This window comes from Lagenorhynchus albirostris, chromosome 2 (assembly GCF_949774975.1).
Source record: "Lagenorhynchus albirostris chromosome 2, mLagAlb1.1, whole genome shotgun sequence".
Lineage (NCBI taxonomy): Eukaryota > Metazoa > Chordata > Mammalia > Artiodactyla > Delphinidae > Lagenorhynchus > Lagenorhynchus albirostris.
In genome coordinates this window covers 72,736,022-72,757,406 of record NC_083096.1, presented here as the reverse complement: position 1 = coordinate 72,757,406, position 21,385 = coordinate 72,736,022, and the positions used below count along the sequence as shown (strand labels likewise).

General features: G+C 42.6%; 1 protein-coding gene across 18 annotated transcripts in view; it reads right to left on the bottom strand.

Moving 5' to 3' along the window:
• Positions 1–3,708, bottom strand: part of ARHGEF11 (Rho guanine nucleotide exchange factor 11) — a 112,670-nt gene extending 108,962 nt beyond the window's left edge. For 15 of the 18 annotated variants that reach the window (XM_060135768.1, XM_060135748.1, XM_060135697.1 and 12 more), the window contains exon 1: positions 2,335–2,580. In XM_060135768.1, the coding sequence (XP_059991751.1) occupies positions 2,335–2,366 (32 nt within the window). In that variant the 5' untranslated portion in view covers positions 2,367–2,580. Of the gene's footprint in view, positions 1–2,334; positions 2,581–3,158 lie in introns of those variants that run through there. The other 3 variants (XM_060135778.1, XM_060135809.1, XM_060135707.1) reach the window with 2 other exon arrangements.
• Positions 3,709–21,385: the final 17,677 nt, after the last annotated feature.

Below are 21,385 nucleotides of genomic sequence, written 5' to 3'. Positions count from 1 at the left end.
CCTAGTTCCTCAAGTAGATTGCACGATCTTTGTAAGCAAGAACTGCATACTTAAATTTTTTGAAACACTGAGCACAGCACCTTACACTACGCTCTCTAAACAGCAAATTGATAAACTAAAAGAGAATCCCTGACTCTATAATCTGAAATCCCTCCACTCAATCTCTCCAGTATGGTGTAAAATTGTGTAAAACTGTAAATTATTTAAAATCCACAGGGTCTTGAATCTGAGATGTCAAAATAGCCCATAGAATGAACCTACTGCCAAAGGGGTACGATCCAATACAACTGGAGATGCCGTGAAGGGGACCCAAGTCCCAGAACTGATCCTTTAATGGGGAAGAGAATTGGGGTAGTGGTAGAGGTGAGGAACACTCTCACCCTGCGAAGCTCCATTATCCCAAGTGCAAGGGGGTTCTGAAAAGCATCTTACCCTACTGCCAGAAAGAATAAAACGGGGCCCCCGCCCCTATTCCACAGGACCAGTATGCAAACCTACTTAGACAGGGTGGGGCAAGAGAAAGAGCCTCGGGTTCAGAATCAGAAGACCTGCGACTGAGTCCAGATTCTGCCAATAGTCAGGGAAGGTGGCACTGGGCTAGCCAGGTATCCCCTGTGAGCCTCAATCACCCCTTCTGTAAAATGAGAAGAATAACCTCTGATTTGTCTGCCTCACGGAAATATTGGGAGGCTCAAATGAGATACATTCCTATGAAAGCACTCAGAAAAACCATGCTATACAAATCCTGAGAGACTGTGAGGGTATGCAAACTCCCAGAGGAGCATCTTACACTATAGCCCAGGAAACTTCATTGCCTTTTTCTTGTACCCCCAACACCTGGGTTTCCATCTGCTTACATCTCTGAATTCAGAGAAACAGTTCACCCCCAAATCTCAAAAAGGCAAGTGCGCTAATTCCCGAATTCCAAGAGGATGAAGAGAAGGGCAGCCATGTAACCATTTCAACTTCTTGCCTTGACACACGCTTCAGTTCTCCCTTTACAAGAGTCAAACTAGAGAGAAGCCAACAAAAAGGGGAAGGGATGGAGGTTCAAGCAGCCACATATACTATCTGTCCTTTGTGGCTATCTGCCTTCTCTCCACTGCCAAGTCAGGTCCCCATCTGGGGACTGCTGAACTAATCTAAACGGGACTCTGAGGCAATACAGAGATTAGTGTTTGGGAGAGAGAGATTGTATCATTTTAGGCCACATTCCACAGCCCAAAAGAAATTATTATCAGTATGGATTATCAGAGGTTAACTGGACAGGGAGAAAACAATTGTTCCCTTGCAAATATTCTTCCCTATCTCTCCAATATATTTCTTTTTTTCCAGGCCCAGTCCTTCCATTTGCTTGTTCAGTCCTCCAACCAACCATCCATCCAGCACCCACAAAACTACCCTAAAGACTCTCAAGGAGAAAAGGTTGAGCAGGAGAGGAAGGGAAAAGGCAGACACCTTACAAAGTTGTAAACTGTAGTGTTACCGGTGATGGGGCGACTGGGCAGACTCTTGGGGGGAGGGCATCCTGTGCTCCGACTCTAAGGGCCAGTGCCTCTGCCCATCAGGCCTAAGAGCCTAAAGCAACTCCTTCGGGCTCTAGGCAGAGGGAAGGCCTATTTTGCAGAGTCAAGCTTATTAAAAACGGCTTGGAAGATTTAACCTAGGGCATCAGCTGTTTGGCAGATTTCAATTAAACCCCAAGCTTGGAGAGGAAGAAATTCTAGTGCTGACCTATGCATTTTGGGGGCCATTATCAACCACCGGTAAAAATCCAGACCTGTATGGGTGCAAAGGCTGTTTCTGTCCCATCATTCAGGCCAAGAACATCCTCCTCATTCTAGAAATGGGATCCACCCCATCACCAAGCCCCACCATTCCACAACAACCATCCGGTGGAGGCCCACGCCCCTGCCAGGGCCCTTCCCCCAGCAGCTCCGACACCTAAAGCCGGTCCCAATCACCCTTGGGGTCTCACGTGACCAGGCCTGTGCCCGCCTCCCACCCTTAGGCTGGCAAGTTAGGGACTCAAATTCAGCCTCTGGCCTGGCAAAAGTCAAAGGCGGCTGGAAAGCATTTCCCCCTCTTTCCCCACTTCTGGCGTCACTGCCTACTGTTTATACTTAAAAAACACTGAATCAGGAGATATGTTTTGAACATGGACACACACAGAGGGAACACAAACACACATGCCCGGAGAGCCCCCAGAGACCCCACCAATTCCCACAGCCCAACAGAGACCCTTCTTTTGAAACCCTTTATCAAAATGCAACACTTTCCCTCCCAGTCCTTCCTTAAGTAAGTGTTGAAAAACCACATTATTAGCAAACTTACCTGTCTATACTCTGGGGTAACCTTACACTCATGGTTTCTCAGTGTCTCCACAGTTCCAGAATCCTGTAGTTTTGATGTCTTGATCAGGACTGAATCGCTTGCAATTTTTAAGAAAGGTGAGAGGATGGCCTCCCAACTTGAAGACAGAATCCTTTTTCTTCCAGCTCTCAGGACCCTGGTAACTGAAGCTCCATTCTACTTCTACCAGTTAACATGGTCTCCTTTCTTAGCCCCCTTTTCCCCTCCCCCCCTTAAAAAAAAAAAAAACCAGAAAAAACCCGAAAGAAGAAGAGAAAAAACTATGACCTTCTTAGAAACCAAAAACCCAACCACAAATCTCTTCAAGGTTAGCGCTACAGGCTTAAAAAAAAAAAAAATCATAGAAAGAATGTGCCTTCAAAATATCAATCTTAACTGCAAAATATAGATAAAAACCATCCTTTTAATCTAGTTTTCCTAGCTGTCCTTCTGTTGGCAAGACAGCCTCAAGCTCCAAAGGGGGAAAAAATAATGCTCTGGTCTCCAATGCTTAAAACGACAACAAATATACTGAGGGACCAAAAAAAAAAAAAAAAAAAAAAAATCCAAATTGACACCTGGAAAAAATCTTCCAGCTGATTTGCACAGTAAAAAAATAAATAAAACCATACACTAGTATGTACACAACAGCACTCCTTCCAAGTCCAGTGCAACCCTGGGAACCAAAATTATGAATTTCCTTAAAAAAAAAGCTTTTATATGAAAGGTTTTGAAATTCTTAAATGAGCCAATCGCACCAAAAAAAAAAAAAAATCAAAGAACACCTGAAATGCAATGCTTTTTACCTTTAAAATGGTAGCAATACCACAAACCAGAGAAAAATCTCTGAAAATATTCTCTCCTTTTCTTTTTCCTTTAAACTTGCAGGTTTCTCCACCTACCCCAGCCTGACTCCCAGCCTAGGTTCGGCCTTTTTCTGAAAGACAATTTCCTGAGTTAGTTCTGTTTTGCTCCTCCACATCCAGGATCCGAAATTTTCTCTTGCCTCAGCCTCCATGAAACGGAGATTTCGCTTCTTCCCGTTCCCCCTGTTCTCCCTCTCGCCTGGCCAGAAAAACTGCTCCCTTATTATTAATAGTTTAGATTATTATTGTGGATTTGAGTTCGAGGTGGGATATTCCTCCACACCAGCCTCCCGGACAATCCGATCGCCTGGCTTCTCTCGCTCGGCCTCTCTTTTTCCTCCCTTTCCGCCCCTCGCCTAATCTCGCAGGCAGAAGCCCACCGCGCCTGGCGCAGGACCGCGGGCGGCCTCCGGCTCCCGGCCCCGCTCGCCCGCTCGCCCCACGCCCGACCGCCGCGCTCCGGTCTCGACGGCCGCGGGACTCCGGGCTCGGGCGCAGGCAGGGAAGGCGGCGGCGGCGGCAGGCCGGCACGGGCAGGCGTCCGGCTCCCGGCGTCGCGGCCGCGCTCGCCTCCTTCCGGGCCCCTTCCCCCCCGGCTCGCCGCTCGCTCGGGCGCAGGCCCGGCCGGCCGCCCCCTCCCCGCGCTGCCCTCCCTCCTCCTTCCCCGCGAGCCTTTCTCCTTCCCTCGCTCCGGCGGGGGCGGGGCCGCAGGCTCCTCCTCCCAGCGCTGCCCGCCGGCCTTTCCCCTCACGCCGCGGCTAGGGGCGGGGGCGGGAAGCCGACCGCCCTTCCCTTCCCTGAGTGTTGAGGCCGCGGCTCCCGCCCCCCGGCACCTCTCTAGGTCTCCGTGTGCGCTCTACCCCGACGCGACCCCTCGCCGCCGGTTCTCGGCGGGTCCCCTCCGCGGCCCCACAGTCGCTGGCCCTGCCCCTCGGTGCGGCCTAGCCGATCCCGAGCTTAGCCGGATCCCTGGCTTTTCCCGGCCTGGCTCGCCGGCGACCCCGGCCCGGACCCCGCGAGTCACACGGCACCGCCTCCGCCGCCGTCACCACCCCGGCCGCCTTCTCGCTGCTTTCCCTTGGGTGCTTTTCCCCCTTTTACTGCCCTGAGCTCAAGACCTGACCTTTGTTTCTTCCCCCTCTTCCCACCCTGCTGCGGTGCCCGGCGCTCCTAGGCCCCCTCCCCACGTGGACTGGTTTTTGCGTTCACCATCGTTAACGCCTGCTCTCCCACCGCCTCTGCTCACACTACCTCCACCTCTTTTCTCATCTTATTTTTCAAAAATTTGTCGCGGCCCCCTGCCTGGATGCCAGGAGCTCTTTTAACCTTTTCCTCCCGTTTCGGTGGTCCTCCTCACTTCTAACACCCACCGACACTGCGGGAAGAGACCCTTCTGCTCTTCCCGCTCCGGTTGTTTGGGCATCTTAATACCAGGCTGGGTAAAGTGTTTTTGAACTCGATGGAAAATCCTTTCAAGGACAGTTCTATTTTCATAACCCCCTCTCAAAGAATCACGGTTTCTAAATCTTTCCAAGTAGCATGACATTAGTCAGAAGGTCCCAAGCGTTACGGTTAAAAATAATTAAGACAAAAAGGAAATTTTTTCATTAGGACTGGGGAGTGAACTTCGTCTTCTTGCCTAGGTAAATGCTATTGTAAAATACCCTGCGGAGGTGGTGTGTTTGCATATGTTCTCTCCCTTCCACACCACCTTGATTGTTCTGGGGGAAGATACACGTATATGTGTATTTACCCACACACATCCATAAGCAGTAAAGCGGGATCTGAGTGACCCCAGCAGTGTTAGAAGTGATGAATTTGCAAACGGCAAGAGGAAAAAGAAACTAACAAGCATCCGCTGAGGACCCAGAATGAACTAGAACCTTCCTCTGAATTATACCAGGTACAAGTTGGTAAATAAAAGAAAGGACTTCACTTCATCTCCACCAACCCCTAGGCCAGAATCCCCAAAGACAGGTGGTCTGCCCGGAATCTGAGGCACCACAGTTCAAATTTCTACTGACTTTGTTGCTTATTCCCTTCCTATACTACCTGCAAAAATGATGTTCCCAAATGTGGACACTTGTTCTATGGTGATAGACCAGTGGTCACCAAACATTTTTCTTATCATGCTTTCTTAATCTATGTAATATTTTTAAACAATTATTTACATGTATTTTATTACATACGTTATAAATCTTGCTCTAGAGTAGAAATATTAAAAGATTAAAATAAAGGTGAAGTGCATTTTAAAATCGTACTTTTTAGTGGAAGTTAATGGCTGTCATGACTGGAAAAGATGCTTGTCAAAGAGGTAGAGTCAAGCAGAAGGAGTGCCTTCTTGATTGCATTTATTAAATTATGATAACTCATCTTCCTATCCCATTCACCACGAGGCAAAGGCTTTTAATTGAAATTCAACTAGTAAATCTACAGCTTAAGTCAATCAGTCCTCCTTGAGTGACTGGAAGGTTTTACATTTTATATTTTTAACAAATGGGTCCAAACCCCCTTGGAAGTGTCGTTTAGATTTTTTTAACAGATTTAAAATTTTTGTTCCTTAGTTTTCAAGTGTGCAGACAAAAGTTTTACAGGTGAAATACACTGTTTTTGATGATTAAAAAAATAACAGGGACTTCCCTGGCAGTCCAGTGGTTAAGACTCCCAGCTTCCAATGCAGGGGGTGCGGGTTTGATCCCTGGTCAGGGAACTAGGATCCTGCAAGCCACGCAGTGCCACCCAAAAATAAATTTTAAAGTAACAGTTTTGGAACCATTTCAGCCAGGCATTTTCCAAATGCTTTCTCAATAAGCATGAGTTTCTTGAGAAAAGCAGTAACTTTCCCACTAATTAATAGACTGTCATCTTCACCTTGAAGGGACAGATTAAGTGGATTTTTGTTGTTTTTTGTTTTTGAAAATAAGTGCTAGATAGTATACTCTTGCCAGCCATTTTTGATAGAACTTTGTAAAATAAAAATGTGTATCCCTGCTTTGTTCTATATCTCTTTTTAGGCCTCTCCCAGGAGATAACCAATGAATCTCAGCAAAACAAGAATTTTCATGGTCATTTTCCCTGTCTTTACTAAAAATTGTAAAGTTTGTAGCAATTAAGAGGCTTATTTTCATCCAGTGGATGGCATACATTATAAAGAAACTGAATGTCTGAACTGTGTGTGGCATTACTGCGGGTTCCTGGAAACATCTCACATACTGCACGTGACAGATGACCTCTGAAGTAGTGACCCGGTGAGAGTGCTAGGTCAGGCGTCAGACCGTATATTAAAGATAAATAATAATAAATATTAATATAGAGCTTAAATAGTTATTTTTACTATTGTTAAATACTATTGTGAATGCACTTAAGTATTTTCCTCTTGCAGAGCAGTGTATCTCTTTGTATACTCCACTTTGAAGACTGTGGGGATGGGGGGGTGACCTTAGCAGGATAGAACTCCCTGAAGTTTGCTGGTCATTTAAGTGAACTGCAGTCTCAGTTCAGGGAAAAAAATATATTAGATTGTACCCAAGACAGACTAGGTTGTAGGAATCTGGAAGCAGCTGTTGGTTAATGAAAAGAGCACTAGACTACGAATCCAAAGAACAGAGATTGTTTGGGGCTGTATTCCTTTCTAGCTTTGTGACCTGCAGTTTGCAGGTTGTAAGGATTAAGTAAGGTCAAGCATGGGCTCTGTAAACTACAGATTGTTGGGCAGGAAAATCAGGATAAACGTTAAGAAGTGATATCTTGAATCGACAGAGTCCTTTTACCTTTTTTCCAAGAGCTCTATTAATAAATGAACTCTCTCTGCCCAACATCCTGTGGGATAGGTAGGGCATTCATTGTTATATTCATTAGTTGTTAGGTTAAATTTATTTACACTTAAGGAAACTATGGCACAGAGAAGTTTTAGGTAATTTGCATGAAATCCCATTAGTTTGATACATTTAGGTTTGAGTTCATACCTCCTCATTTTTAGGTGAGAGAAGCAAAGGAAAAAACTTTGTGTGTGTGTGTGTGTGTGTGTGTGTGTGTGTGTGTTGAGAGGGAGTCTAGAAACTTAATACTTAATTGCATAGCTGAGGGAGAGCTGTGATGGAGAAACTTGAATGGTTCCCAGTGTGAGTTCTAGAGAAACAACTTTTTCATGCAGAGACAGCCTCAGCCCAAACCAGGAGTTAAGTCTAGAAAGACAGACTCCAGGTTTCAGTCATTCTCCTTCTGGGATGCTGTTAGGAGACAGGCCTAGCAAATAAAATCACCAATGGAGGGACAGTGCTACTGTTTATTGAAGACCTTTATCCCTCTTCAACCTTTATCAGTTGGAAAAATGATGCAGAGAGACTTGCTTAATTAAGATATTGTTTAGTCCTAAGGGTGAGAAAATGTTATGGTTTATGTTTTAGCTGATTTAGATTTCTCTAGAGTACTTCTGGGTAGCCAGAATAACCAATATTAAACCTCTATTACAGATATCATTTCATTGTCACTCAGAACATTCTGATCATTCAACCTGTTGAGTTCCCAATAAAATTTTAATATGAAGAAATATCAAATAATAATACCCAAAACATACATAGTGCTTACTATGTAAATACTGTTCTAAACAAACTATGAGTATTAACCACTAGATCGTCTCAGCAACCTTTTGAGGTGGTTATTATCCTCATTCTCAGATGGGAAACAGAGGCTCAGAGAGCTAAAGTAGCTTGCTCAGGGTCACAGGGCTGGGGACACAGGCAGTTTGGCCCCAGAGTCTATGCTTAACTGTCAACTGTACTGGCTGTATGTTACAGGCACTGGTGAAAAAAAAACAAACCCCAAAAACCAAAACAAAGAACAACGCACAGACAAAAGCTTATCAGAAAGAAGAGGTGCAGGGCTTATTGAGGAGAAACTGGGGAGGGTGGAGCTGGTAGTAGAGGTCAGCGGTTTAACTCCTCAGCCCTCCAGAGAGTCATTTTTCCCATGATGCAGTGAACAGCAAATTTTATCTTAGTGCTCTCACGTCTTCGTCTCCCTTCTCAGTGTCCCTTGAGATATCACCCCCAGAAATTTGCTCCCTCATCACTTTTGAGGATCTCAAGGCATTCAGTGGAGAAGGGACTTCTCACCTTAATTCCCACTGAGGGGAGGTCTGCGTTGTCTATGGTGTCATCTCTCAGGTGTGCACTCCTGCCTCCCAAGCGTGGTAACTTCCTGTCTGTTGTTACCTTAGAAACCAGCTCTCTCCCATCAACACCCCTAGTAGCTGAGAGGAATTGAATAACAGGGAAGGTGCCAAGGTAAGCTGTAAAGGGAAATGTGTGAAAGAAAACCAGTTTTAGATTGAAGGTTAATATTTCGGAAGTTGGGTGTGTTATGTGTGTTATTTTTTTCCTCCCAATAGGAAAAAGTACCCAGGATCAAATGCGAGATACAAAAAAGGTGAGCTACCAAGGGGAAGATTAAAAAAACAAAAAGCAAAAAACAAAACCTGCCCAAAGCCTGCTTTAAAAACTGAAAAATGTCTTTTAAAAATTTTGACATACGATAAATTACACATATTTAAAATGTACAATTTGATAAGTTTTGACACACATGAAACAACCACCACAAATCAAGATAATGAACATATTTATTATCTCAAAGCTTAGTCTTGCTCCTTTCTAATTCTTCCCTCCCACTGCTTCCAACTGGACCCCCCTACCCCCCCTCCCATCCTAGTCCCTGGGCGATCACTGATCTGCTTTTTTCCCTAAAGATTAGTTTGCATTTTCTAGAAGTTTATATAAATGAAATCATAGAGCATGTGTTCCTTTAGATATGGCTTCTTTTACTCTGCACAGTTATTTTCAGATTCATCTGTGTTGTTGAATATATCAATTTATTGCTATATGGCATTTTTTGAATTTCAATTTTTGATTGCTTATTGTAAGTTCATAGGAACACAGTTATTTTTGTGTATTGATCCTATATCCTGCAATCTTACTTATTAGTTCTAGTAGATATTTTGTAGGTTTTATCAGATTTTCTATGTAGATGATCATGTTGTCTGAGAATAAGGACAATTTTACTCCTTCCTTTCCTATATGCATTCCTTTTATTTCTTTTTCATGTCTTACTGTGCTAGCTAAACCCTCCAGTGTGATGTTGACCTCACTAGTAAGAGCAGGCATCCCTGTCTTGTTTCTTATTTATTTATTTATGGCTGCGTTGGGTCTTGGTTGCTGCGCGCGGGCTTTCTCTAGTTGTGGTGAACAGGGGTTGCTCTTCGTTGCGGTGCGCGGGCTTCTCATTGCTGTGGCTTCTCTTGTTGCGGAGCATGGGCTGTAGGCACACAGGCTTCAGTAGTTGTGGCACGCAGGCTTCAGTAGTTGTGGCTCGCGGACTCTAGAGTGCAGGCTCAGTAGTTGTGGTGCACGGACTCAGTTGCTCTGCGGCATGTAGAATCTTCCTGGACCAGGGATTGAACCTGTGTCCCCTGCATTGGCAGGCAGATTCTTAACCACTGCACCACCAGGGAAGCCCCCTGTCTTGTTTCTGATCTTAGGAGGAAAGCATTGTTTTTTTCACCATTATATATGATGTTATCTGTAGGTTTTTCATAGATGCTCTGCTATCAGGTTGTGGACATTCCCTTGTATTCCTAGTGTAGCACCGCTGGTGTAGTAGTATCATGCAATATTCCCTTGTATTCCTAGTGTGCTGAGAGTTTTTATCAAGAATACATGTTCGGGCTTCCCTGGTGACACAGTGGTTGAGAGTCCGCCTGCTGATGCAGGAAACACGGGTTCGTGCCCCGGACCGGGAAGATCCCACATGCCGCGGAGCGGCTGGGCCCGTGAGCCATGGCCGCTGAGCCTGCGCGTCCGGAGCCTGTGCTCCGCAGCGGGAGAGGCCACAACAATGAGAGGCCCGCATACCGCAAAAAAAAAAAAAAAAAAAAAAAAGAATACATGTTGTATTATATCAAATTCTTTTTCTGCATTGACTGAGATGATCATATGGTTTTTCTTCTGTATTCTGTTGAGATGGTGAGTTTTCAGTGTTGAACCAACCTTGAATTTCTGGGATAGACTCCACCTGGTTATGATTTTATATATTGTTTGATTTGATTTGCTAAAATTTTAAGAATTATTACATCTATATTCATGAAAGATATTAGACTGTAGCTTTATTTCCTTGTAATGTTTTGTCTGGTTTTGAGTAATGATGACTTCATGGAATAAACTGGGAAGAGTTCCCTTCTCTTCAATTTTCTGGAACAGTTTATATGGAATTGACATTATTTCTTCTTTAAACGTTTCATAGAATACCCCAATGAAGCCAACTGGGCCTGGAATTTTCTTTGTGGGGATGTTTTAAGTTACAACTTCAGTCTTTTTAATATGTATAAGGCCATCTGGATTGTCTATTTTTTTTGATTGAGCTTTAATAGACTCAGTTTTGTAAAGAACTTATTCATTTCATCTAAGTTTTTGAATATATGGGCATAAAGTTGTTAATAATATTCCTATATTATCTTTTTAAGATGTATAAAATCTGTAATGATGTCTACTTTCTTTTCTTTTTTTTCTTTTTTTTTTGCGGTACGCGGGCCTCTCACTGTTGTGGCCTCTCCCGTTGCGGAGCACAGGCTCCGGGCGCGCAGGCTCTGCGGCCATGGCTTACAGGCCCAGCCGCTCCGTGGCATGTGGGATCCTCCCGGACTGGGTCATGAACCCGCGTCCCCTGCATCGGCAGGCGGACTCTCAACCACTGCGCCACCAGGGAAGCCCGTGATGTCTACTTTCTTATTCCTGATATTTGTAAATTCTTTTTCCCAGCCAATCTGAGTACAGGTGTATAAATTTTATTATCTTCTCAAATAACCAGCTTTTCGGTTTCATTGATTTTTTTCCCTATTGTTTTTGTTTTATTGATTTCTGCTCTGATCTTTATTGTTTCCTTTCTTCTGCTTACTTTGGATTTCATTTGCTCTTCTTTTTCTAGTTTCTTACAGTTGAAGTTGAGATCATTGATTTGAGATCTCTCACAGAACCTGACTATACTGGTACCCTGATTTTGGATTTCTTGCCTCTGGAATTGTTAGAAATAAATTTTTGTTGTTGGGCTTCCCTGGTGGCGCAGTGGTTGAGAATCTGCCTGCCAATGCAGGGGACACGGGTTCGAGCCCCGGTCTGGGAAGATCCCACATGCTGCGGAGCAGCTAGGCCCGTGAGCCACAACTACTGAGCCTTCGCGTCTGGAACCTGTGCTCCACAACAGGAGAGGCCACGATAGTGAGAGGCCCGCACACCACGATGAAGAGTGGCCCCCGCTTGCCACAACTAGAGAAAACCCTTGCACAGAAACAAAGACCCAACACAGCCAAAAATAAATAAATAAATAATAAAAATAAAGGAATTGCTTAAAAAAATTTTTTGTTGTTGTTGTTTAAGCTAGTCTATGGTAATTTTTATAGGAGCCCAAATTGACTAAGACAGTTTCATTGACTTTGTCTATTTTTTCAAATTCTGTTTTATTTATCGCCACTCTTTTGTTTTTTCTTTCCTTTCGCTAGCTTTGGGTTTAGTTTGCTCTTTGTTTTCTAGTTCCTTACCATGTACAGGTGTATATTTATGATTTCTTTTTATCTCTCTTACTGGCTTATTAACTATAACTTTTTGTTGTGCTATTATAGTATAATTCTTAATTTTTATCGTTGACTAACTTCAAATGATATTATACCACCTCACATATAATAATCTCCCAGGTTTTATGCTATTGTTAGCATAATACACTTTACTTCTACATGTGTTGTAAATCCTGTAATATGTTGTAAAACAGTGAATTGTCTTTTAAACTTATTTAAATAATAAAAATGGAAGTTTTTGTATTTATCTACATAGTGACAATTTCTGGTGCTCTTCATTCCTTTGTGTAAATTGAAATTTTATCTGGTATCATTCTTTCTGTCTGAAACACTTCCTTTAACATTTCTTGTTGCTGGTGTAGGTGATGTGCTTGGTGTAATTATTTTCTACTTTCTTGTGCTTGGGGTTCATTGAGCTTCTTAGATATGTGGGTTATGGTTTTAGTTAACTTTGGAAATCTATTGATTAATTATTTCTTCAGATATTTTTGTCTGTTCCCCATCTCTTTCTTCTCCTTTGGAGGCTGTGTATGTTAGGCCACTGAGATGTCTCACAGATCACTGATACTCTGTCTTTTTTCTTTTCATGTTTCATTTTGGATGGTTTCTAGTGCTATTCTACAAATTCATTAATCTTTCCTTCTGCTATGTCTAATTTACTGTTAATCATATACAGTGTATTTTTCATCTCAAACATTGTAGTTTTTTTTGCAAGAAGTTCAGTTACATTCTTTTTAAAATTCCTTGTATACCTATACTTAATATGCCCAGTCTTTCTTCTAGCTTCTTGAAATATGGGATGCAGTCATAATAACTACTTTTGTGTGTTAATTCTATCATATGTGTCATTTCTGGGTCAGGTTCAGTTGATTGATATTTTTCCTCATTATGGGCCTTAATGTCCTACTTCTTTGCATGCCTGGTAATTTTTAATTGGGTGCTGGATATTTTTGTATTCCTATATATATTCTTAAATTTTGTAATAGAACACATTTAAGCTTCTTGGAAGCAGTTTAACCCTTTCAGGTCTTGCATTTAAGCTTTGTTAGGTGGAACAAGGACAGTATTTAGTCTAAAGTTGATTCCCTCCCCCTATCCACAGCTACTGAGGTTAGGTCTTCTGTGTACTCTATACGACGGCCTAGGAACTATGAGATCTTTCACTCTGGCTGGTAGGAACAGGCACCTTTCCTGGCCTTGTGTGAGTTTCAAGGATTCCTCTTTCTATCCTTTCAAGTAGTTCTGTCTTCAATCTAGGATATTATCCTCCCACACATGCACTGATCTAAACTCAGCTGAATACTTAGGGGGGGCCCAGTGCAGCTTTCCGGAGTCCTCTCTTTGTGCAGCATTCTCCTTCTGATATTCTGGCCTCTGGCCTCTAGCCACCTTGCCTTCCAGGACTCTCAGCTTTGTCTCCTCAGCTCTGGGGCACTACTGCACTCCTCCTGGACTCCCCTTCCCTGTGCGTTGGCCTGGAAACTTTGTCCGGGAAGTAAGCTGGAACAACTAACTGAAGGACTCACCTCATTTGTTTCCCATTTCCCAGGAATCACTATCCTGCATTGCCTGGTCGCCAGTGTCTTGAGAACTGTTGTTTTGTATATTTTGTCTATTTGTTTAGTTGTTTCAGTTGAAACAATGGAATTCAGTCCCTATTATACTTTCTTAGCCGGATGCGGAAATTCTGGCTTGCCTTTTATTTTCAAACTTAAACCCCGACTCTATACTTAAAATTTGAAAAATTTTCTCATTGGTGGAATTAAATTTTAAAGGAAGGCTTGTCATGCTACCATTTTTTTTTTTTTTTTTTTTTTTTGGCAGGACGCGGGCCTCTCACTGTCGTGGCCTCTCCCGTTGCGGAGCACAGGCTCCGGACGCGCAGGCTCAGCGGCCATGGCTCACGGGCTCAGCCGTTCCGCGGCATGTGGGATCTTCCTGGACCGGGGCACGAACCCGTGTCACCTGCATCAGCAGGTGGACTCTCAACCACTGTGCCACCAGGGAAGCCCCATGCTACCATTTTAGAAGGGAGGATTTTCAGCCTGTTATGGGCTCTTGAGCCAACTCTCTGGCTTTGAATTTTGGATCCTCCAAGATTCAAGATTCAGGCTGTGTGGCCTAGGGAATGTTAATTAATTTATTTATGGCTTATTTATTTATACACATTTTAAAATGTGTATAATAATAATACCTCCCTTATAAGGTTGTTATGAGATTTAAATGAGTTAATACTTGCAAAGCACTGTGCATTGCCTAACACGTAGCAGGTGCTTATCACATGTTAGCTAGTCATATGTATGAAGAGTGCAATCAGATGAGCTTGGCTAGTGTAGGCTATAGATTGGTGGGAAGTCATGAGAAGTGAGGTTGGTAAGGTGGATGGGTGCAGCGGAAGAAGGCTGCAAGATTGGGCTATTGGGTTTAGGTGAGATAGAATAGACCTATAAGCACATGAAAAAAATGTACAACTCCTAGTAAGGGGTATAAATTAAAATAAGATTATGGGAATTCCCTGGCAGTCCAGTGGTTAGGACTCCGTGCTTCTACTGCAGGGGGCCCGGGTTCAATCCCTGGTTGGGGAAATAAGATCCCACATGCCATGATGAGGCCACCCCCCAAAACCAAACAAACAAAACAAAACACAAATAAAATAAGTCTGTTTACCTATAAATATCAAATTGGCAAAGCATTAGAAAGATGAAATTATCTATTGTGCGCAGGAAGGATTCCATGAAATAAAAACTCATATTGAGTGAGTGAAGTAAAAATTAATTTTAACTTTTTTGGGGACAATTTGGTAGAATGAATAAAAAGCCTTAAAATGGACATATCTCTTTTCCTCAAAGTTATTGAGGTATAATTTACATATAACCCTGTGTACAATGTGATGATTTGATACACGTATATAGAGTGAAATGTTTACCACAACAAGGTCAGTTAATACATCCTTTACCTCACATAATTACCATTTCGTTGTTGTTGTTGTTATGGTGAGAACATAAAAGTTCTACTATTGTAGCATTGTCAAGTATACAATACACTATTGTTAACTATATCACCATGCTATACATTAGATCCTTGGAACTTATTTATCTTATATCTGAAAGTTTGTACCCTTTGATCAACATCTACCCATTTCTTCCACCCCCCAGCCCCTGGTAACCACCATTCTACTCTCTGTGTCTATGAGTTCAGTGTTTTTAGATTCCATATATAAGTGGAATCATACAGTTTTTGTCTTTCTCTGTCTGACTTATTTCACTTAACATAATGCCCTCGAGTTTCATCCATGTTGTCGCAAATGGCAGGATTTCCCTCTTTTTAATGGCTGAATAATATTCCATTGTATTGCTCATATCTTTTGATCCAGTAATTCCTCAAGGATGTTCATGGCAGCAGCATTGTTTATAGCAAGGAACAGTTGGAAAAATGCCTGACGATATGAAACAATTAATTGAGTTACAGCCCAGCTATATCCTGGAATAGTATTAGGTATCCTAACTGTGTAAAACAAAACAAGAAACAGAAAAATATTTCTACACACACACACACACACACACACACACACACGACTGTTAGGCAACACTCCAAAATATTAATAATATTATTTCTGGGAGATGGAATGACAGGTTATCTTCCTGTCACCGGATTCCAAAGTGGGAGGTGGGAGTGGTTGGGTTCTACACACCAAGTAATTATCTGACACCAGCTGAGTGTCCCATAATTCATTTCAACTCTGATACTATCTATCTGGAGATAGCATCAGATTCCACAGGTTAAGGGCTCAGTCCCACAAGACTGCCCTCCACTTTAGATGCAAATTGCAAGTCCAGGTTGTCACCTGTGCTTCTGATCAACTGGCTATAAGTCAGAGGTTCCCGTGACCCCCTCCTTGGGTTCTACTAACCTGCTAGAGCAACTCACAGAACTCAGGAAAACAAGTTACTTACTAGATAACAGCCAGATGGAAGAGATGTAGAGGGCAAGGTGTGTGGGAAGGACCTTGGAGCTTCCATGCTCTCTGAATGCCACTCTCCCCACACCTCCATGTGTTCACAAACCCAGAAGCTCTTTAAACCCTGTCTTTTCAAGGTTTTATGGAGGCTTTATTACATAGGCATGATTGATTAAGTCATTGGCCATTGATGATTGAACTCAATCTCCAGCCCCTCTCCTCTCCCTGGAGGTAGTGGGAGCTAAATGGGGAGACTGAAAGTTCCAACCCCCTAGTCACATGGTTGGGTCCACTGGCAACCAGCAGCCATCCTTAAGTGTGGTCCAAAAGTCACTTCATTAACATAACAAAATACATACTTGTTGCTCTCATCACTTAGGAAATTCCAAGGGTTTTAGGAGCTCTGTTCCAGAAACCGGACAAAGATATATGTCATTATAATATATGTCATTATATGTGTCATTATATATGTGTCATTATAAATCGGAATATCACACAGGTGATTTATATCTTCTTCTTTATACTTCTCTGTTTTTTCCAAGTTTTCAGCAATAACCTGTAGTAATTTAATAATTTAAAAATCTAATATATTTAAAAAATGATTTTAATTTTAATATAGGACAGCAGGGAGCCAGCAAGATTATCTGGTGGAGAAGGAAAAGGGTAAATACAGTATTTAATTCTAGCAGTGGTATGGAAAGTGGGATGGTTAAGACACAGATAATCTGATGACCCCTTCTTTATATACTTGAGTGAGTTTCACTGGAAGCTTTTGGGGAGTCCTGCACAAGGACCTGCACACATAATGACCCTTCCCGCCTGCATTTTGAGAGGGACGTCACAAGGAGCTGCTGCTGCCTGCAGCTCTCTGCTGGCAGGATGGGCTCCCTGCTTGGTGGTTTCTGAGAAGCGCGCATGGCAGCTTCAGGGAGAGCCCAGCATGTCTGCCAAACTATTCTGATGCCTCACTAATCCTCACAGCTGGTAAGCACATAGCAATCAAACTGGAGAGATTCTCCACCAAGATTGCAAAGACTCCAAGAGGGGGAAAGACCTGGCCTTTTCTGAAAAGTGGGTTAACATGAAGGATAGAAGTGAGAGGCTGGAGGGGTGTGTCGTGAGATAGGCTGAAGGCTGAAGCTGGAAATGGGAGTCCCAGAATGAATGTGTGGGGCAGGCAAAAATTCAGTTCTGAGATGAATGAAGATGGAGGAGCAGAAATTAACAGGAGTAAAATGGGCATTGGATGAAGGGGGCAACTCTAATCAAATAAGAGGTAGTACTGGGAGAAGCCCTTGGAAGTGTCAAATTTTCCTTATGGTGTTACAAATCTTCAAGGTGGTGGTGCCTAAATAAATAAAACAAATACCCCTCTCCCCCAATAAAAAGGGAATTCCCTGGTGGTCCAGTGGTTAGGGCTCCACGCTTCTACTGCAGGCGGAACGGGTTTGATCCCTGATCAGGGAACTAGCACCCCGCATGCCTAGCTCAATAGAAAGGAGTCAGCAAAGAACCAGTTATCTGAGCAGAGGTGAGTGAGTGAGGGATATGGAGGCTATGGGTACAAAGATGGACTGTTAATAAAGAGAGCCACTTATGTGCTAAGCAGATGGACCAAGCTAGGTAAGCCAGGTTAGCACAGACAGCAAGGAGCACCCAGGTCGAGTCCATGGAGTTTAGGTAGTAGAGCTCAGCCCATGAGCCAGGGAAGCACCTGGTTATGACTGAGGAGTGCAGAAAAGCTGAGCATTGATATGTGGGAATCCCAGCAGAGTGCGGGCAGCAAAGGTAGGGAGTACTGTACTGGGAGGTGGGGAGCCACCTCTAGGCTGTCATCTTCTAGACAGGGGTTCACAGAGTTTTAGAGCTGTGAAATTTCTTGGAGACGACCCAATTTAATCCCTCCCCCTTTTTTTCCTAGAAGAGAAAATGGAAGCCCAAAGAGATGATCATGTCTTCCATCCTCTTTGAGACTCTTATTGTCTAACTACACGACTATCTACTCCTATTTGTTATATAGGGAATTGACATATAAGGAACTGGTCATATCTAAGATTCTGGAATCTTGCTCATACATACAGTCTTTCTGTAACTTGTGGATGCTATCATCATCTTGCACAGTTCCAGGGTCAAAATAAATGACTGTCCAATGTTCAAGATCTTTACCTTCTAATGTTCAACTCCTTTTACTTTTGCTCTATACCATCCACTTACTCTTATGGCCATATCATGGGCCTTATTATCACCTGATTCTTTACTTTAAGTTCAATATCCTTGGCTACAACTTCCTACCCTACCCGTCCTCCAATTTCTCTAGTTAATCGGCTTAGATCTATGATCTATCACTTCAATAACTCACTTATCGACGCTCTCAAATGCATTGCTCTCTTGTAAACTTTAACCCAAGAGCAACACATCTGTCCCCCTTTTCTGACCCTACGTCTGTTCTGCTGAGGACTGTGGGGAGTTACCCAACCATGGAATTTAACACTAGTACAAATTCATGGTCTTTTACCATGAATTCCTGTGATCCTGTGTATTTCTGAGCGGTATCAACTCCTCCCCTCTTCTCCATAGCAACTCTTGTAAATCTCCCCACTTGCCTCAAGTGTTCCCCACCATATCCCTTCTCACTCTTGTTTTATGAGGGGGGGAACAAAAAGATGGTTGATTTCTGGTTTCCAGTCTGGCACGTAAGGAGCTTAGAGTTAACATTCCGTCTTAAATTTTAAATAAGTAAAATCTGAACAAAATGCAAAATCAGCAATTCTTAGATTTACCAAATAAGTGAAGTCACAGGGCAAACTGCTGCTCTCCCAAGTTGGAGAACTAGATACACAGATACAGAGACTCACATCTCACCAGAGCAGAAACCCATGAGCAGAAACTTCCATTGGAACCAGAGCTGGGGTAGGAAAACCGGACCTGTAAGTGACAAATTGCTTGAGGCTCAGTGTGGACAAGTCTGAAAGTTAAAAACTGCAGGGTGGGTGGGAGGCACCCATTTCTGTGAGTTTTGCCTCTAGGAGCCCTAGCAGGACTTCACAGCGAGTAATGGAGAAAAATCCCTTTGTGTTCTGGCAGAGGGTTGGGGGTTGGTGGGTGGGGGGGAGGAGAAATACATTAGAGTAGTCTGTCCGTCTTAATAAGGTGCGCCTTCAGGAGAAGCTACGTTACTGGGGCTTAAGCTGCTGGGGTTTTATCAGAGCCTAACCTATCTGGAGGAAGGGAAAATATCCAACTCCAGCCCCCTTTAGGGGAGGGAAAACTTGAGAAGCCCTGGTGAAATTCACAGTCCAGGGGCACAGGCTCACTAAAAGATGGAGACCAAATCATAGATCTATAGAAAAACTCCCCTCCCACCAGACCTTACCACTGTGTTACTAAAGGCCTGTTTACCTCAGTTCCTTTTACCCAGGGCATCATGTCAACCTTTCAACAAAAGATTACAAGGCATACTAAAAGGCAAAAAACACAGTGTGAAGAGACCGAATAAGCATGAGAACCAGAGTCAGATATGGCAGGAATGTTGGAATTATCAAACCAGGAATTTAAAAACCAACTATGGTTAATATGCTAAGGGATTTAATGGAAAAAGTAGACAACATGAAAGAACAGATGGATAATGTACGCTGTAAGATGTAAGATGGAAATTCTAAGAAAGAATCAAAAAAGAAATGCTAAAGATCAAAAACACTGTAACAGAAATGAAGAAGCCCTTTGATGGACTCATTAGTAGACTGGACACAGCTGAGGAAAGAATTTCCAAGCTTGAGGATACAACAATAGAAAAGCAAAAAGAAAGAAGACTGAAAAAGATGGAATGGAATGTCCAAGAGCTGTGGGAAAAAATACAAAAATGTAACGTGCATGTAATGGGAGTATTAGAAAGAGAAGAAAGAAAGGAACAGAAGCAATGTTTGAAGTAATAATGACTGAGAATTTCTCCAAATTTATGTTAGACACTAAACCACAGATCTAGGAAGCTCAGAGAACACCAAACAGGAAAAATGTCAAAAAAGACTATACCTAGGCATATAATATTAAACTTCATAAAATCAAAGATAAAGAAAAGATTTTGAAAGAAGCTGAAGCTGGGATTGGGGTGGTGGAGAACACCTTACCTATAGAGGAGCAAAGATAAGGATGACATCTAACTTCTCCTCAGAAACCATGCAAGCAAGAGGAGAGTGGAGTAAAATATTTAAAGTGTTAAGAGAAAAAATCCACCTGCCTAGAATTCTGTACACTGCAAAATATCCTTTAAAAATGAAGGAGAAAAAAAAATGAAGGAGAAATAAAGACTTTTTCAGACAAGCAAAAATTGAGGAAATTTTTTTCACTAGACCTGCCTTAGAAGAAATGTTTTAAAAAGTTCATCAGAGAGAAGGAAAATAATATAGGTCAGAAACCTTAATCTACATAAAGAAAGAAGAGCACTGGAGAATGAATAAGCAAAGGTAAAATAAAACCTTTTATTTTTCTTATCTTAATTGATCTAAAAAGTAACATTTTGTTCAAAATAATAATAATAGCAACAATATATTTGATTATGTATTCATGTATATATATACACACACACAAATATGTATATATGTGCTTATGTATAAGTGAAATGAATGACAGCAGTGATACAAGGGACAAGAGAGAGGAATTAGGAATATCTTATGATTATGAGGTATTGCACTACCTGTGAAGCAGTTTTTTTGTTTGTTTATTTATTTATGTATTTATTTATGGCCGCACTATGAGGCATGTGGGATCTTAGTTCCACAACCAGGGATCGAACTCATGCCTCCGGCAGTGGAAGCATGGAGTCTTAATCACTGGACCGCCAGAAAGTGGACTTGAATTAGTTGTAAGTATTATATTTCAAACTCTAGGGCAGCCATTAAGAAAAGTAAAAAGAAGAAATACAACTGATACGCTAAGAGAAGAGAGAAAATGGACTGATATAAAATGTTTAATTAAAACCACAAAAGGCAGAAAAAGTGTGGAAGACAAAAATAGGAACAAAGAACAAGAGCAACAAATAGAAAATATGGTAGCTATTAATCCAACTATATTAATAATCACTTTAAATGTCAACGACCTAAATACACTAATTAAAAGACAAAGATTGTCAGAGTGTATCAAAAAACAAGATCCAGGTTTCCCTGGTGGCGCAGTGGTTGGGGGTCCGTCCGCCTGCCGATGCAGGGGATGCGGGTTCGTGCCCCGGTCCAGGAAGATCCCACGTGCCTCGGAGCGGCTGGGCCCGTGGGCCATGGCCGCTGGGCCTGCGCGTCTGGAGCCTGTGCTCCGCAATGGGAGGGGCCACGGCGGTGAGAGGCCCGCGTACCGCAAAAACAAAACAAAACAAAACAAAAAAAACAAGACCCAACTATGTGTTATATAAAAGAAACCCACTTTTTTTTTTTTTTTTTCTGCACCATGCAGCTTGCAGGATCTTAGTTCCCTGACCAGGGATTGAACCTGGGCCATGGCAGTGAAAGCACTGAGTCCTAACCACTACACCACCAGGGAACTCCCAAGAAACCCACTTTAAATATAAAGAAATATATAAGTTAAAAGTAAATGAAAAAGATTCAC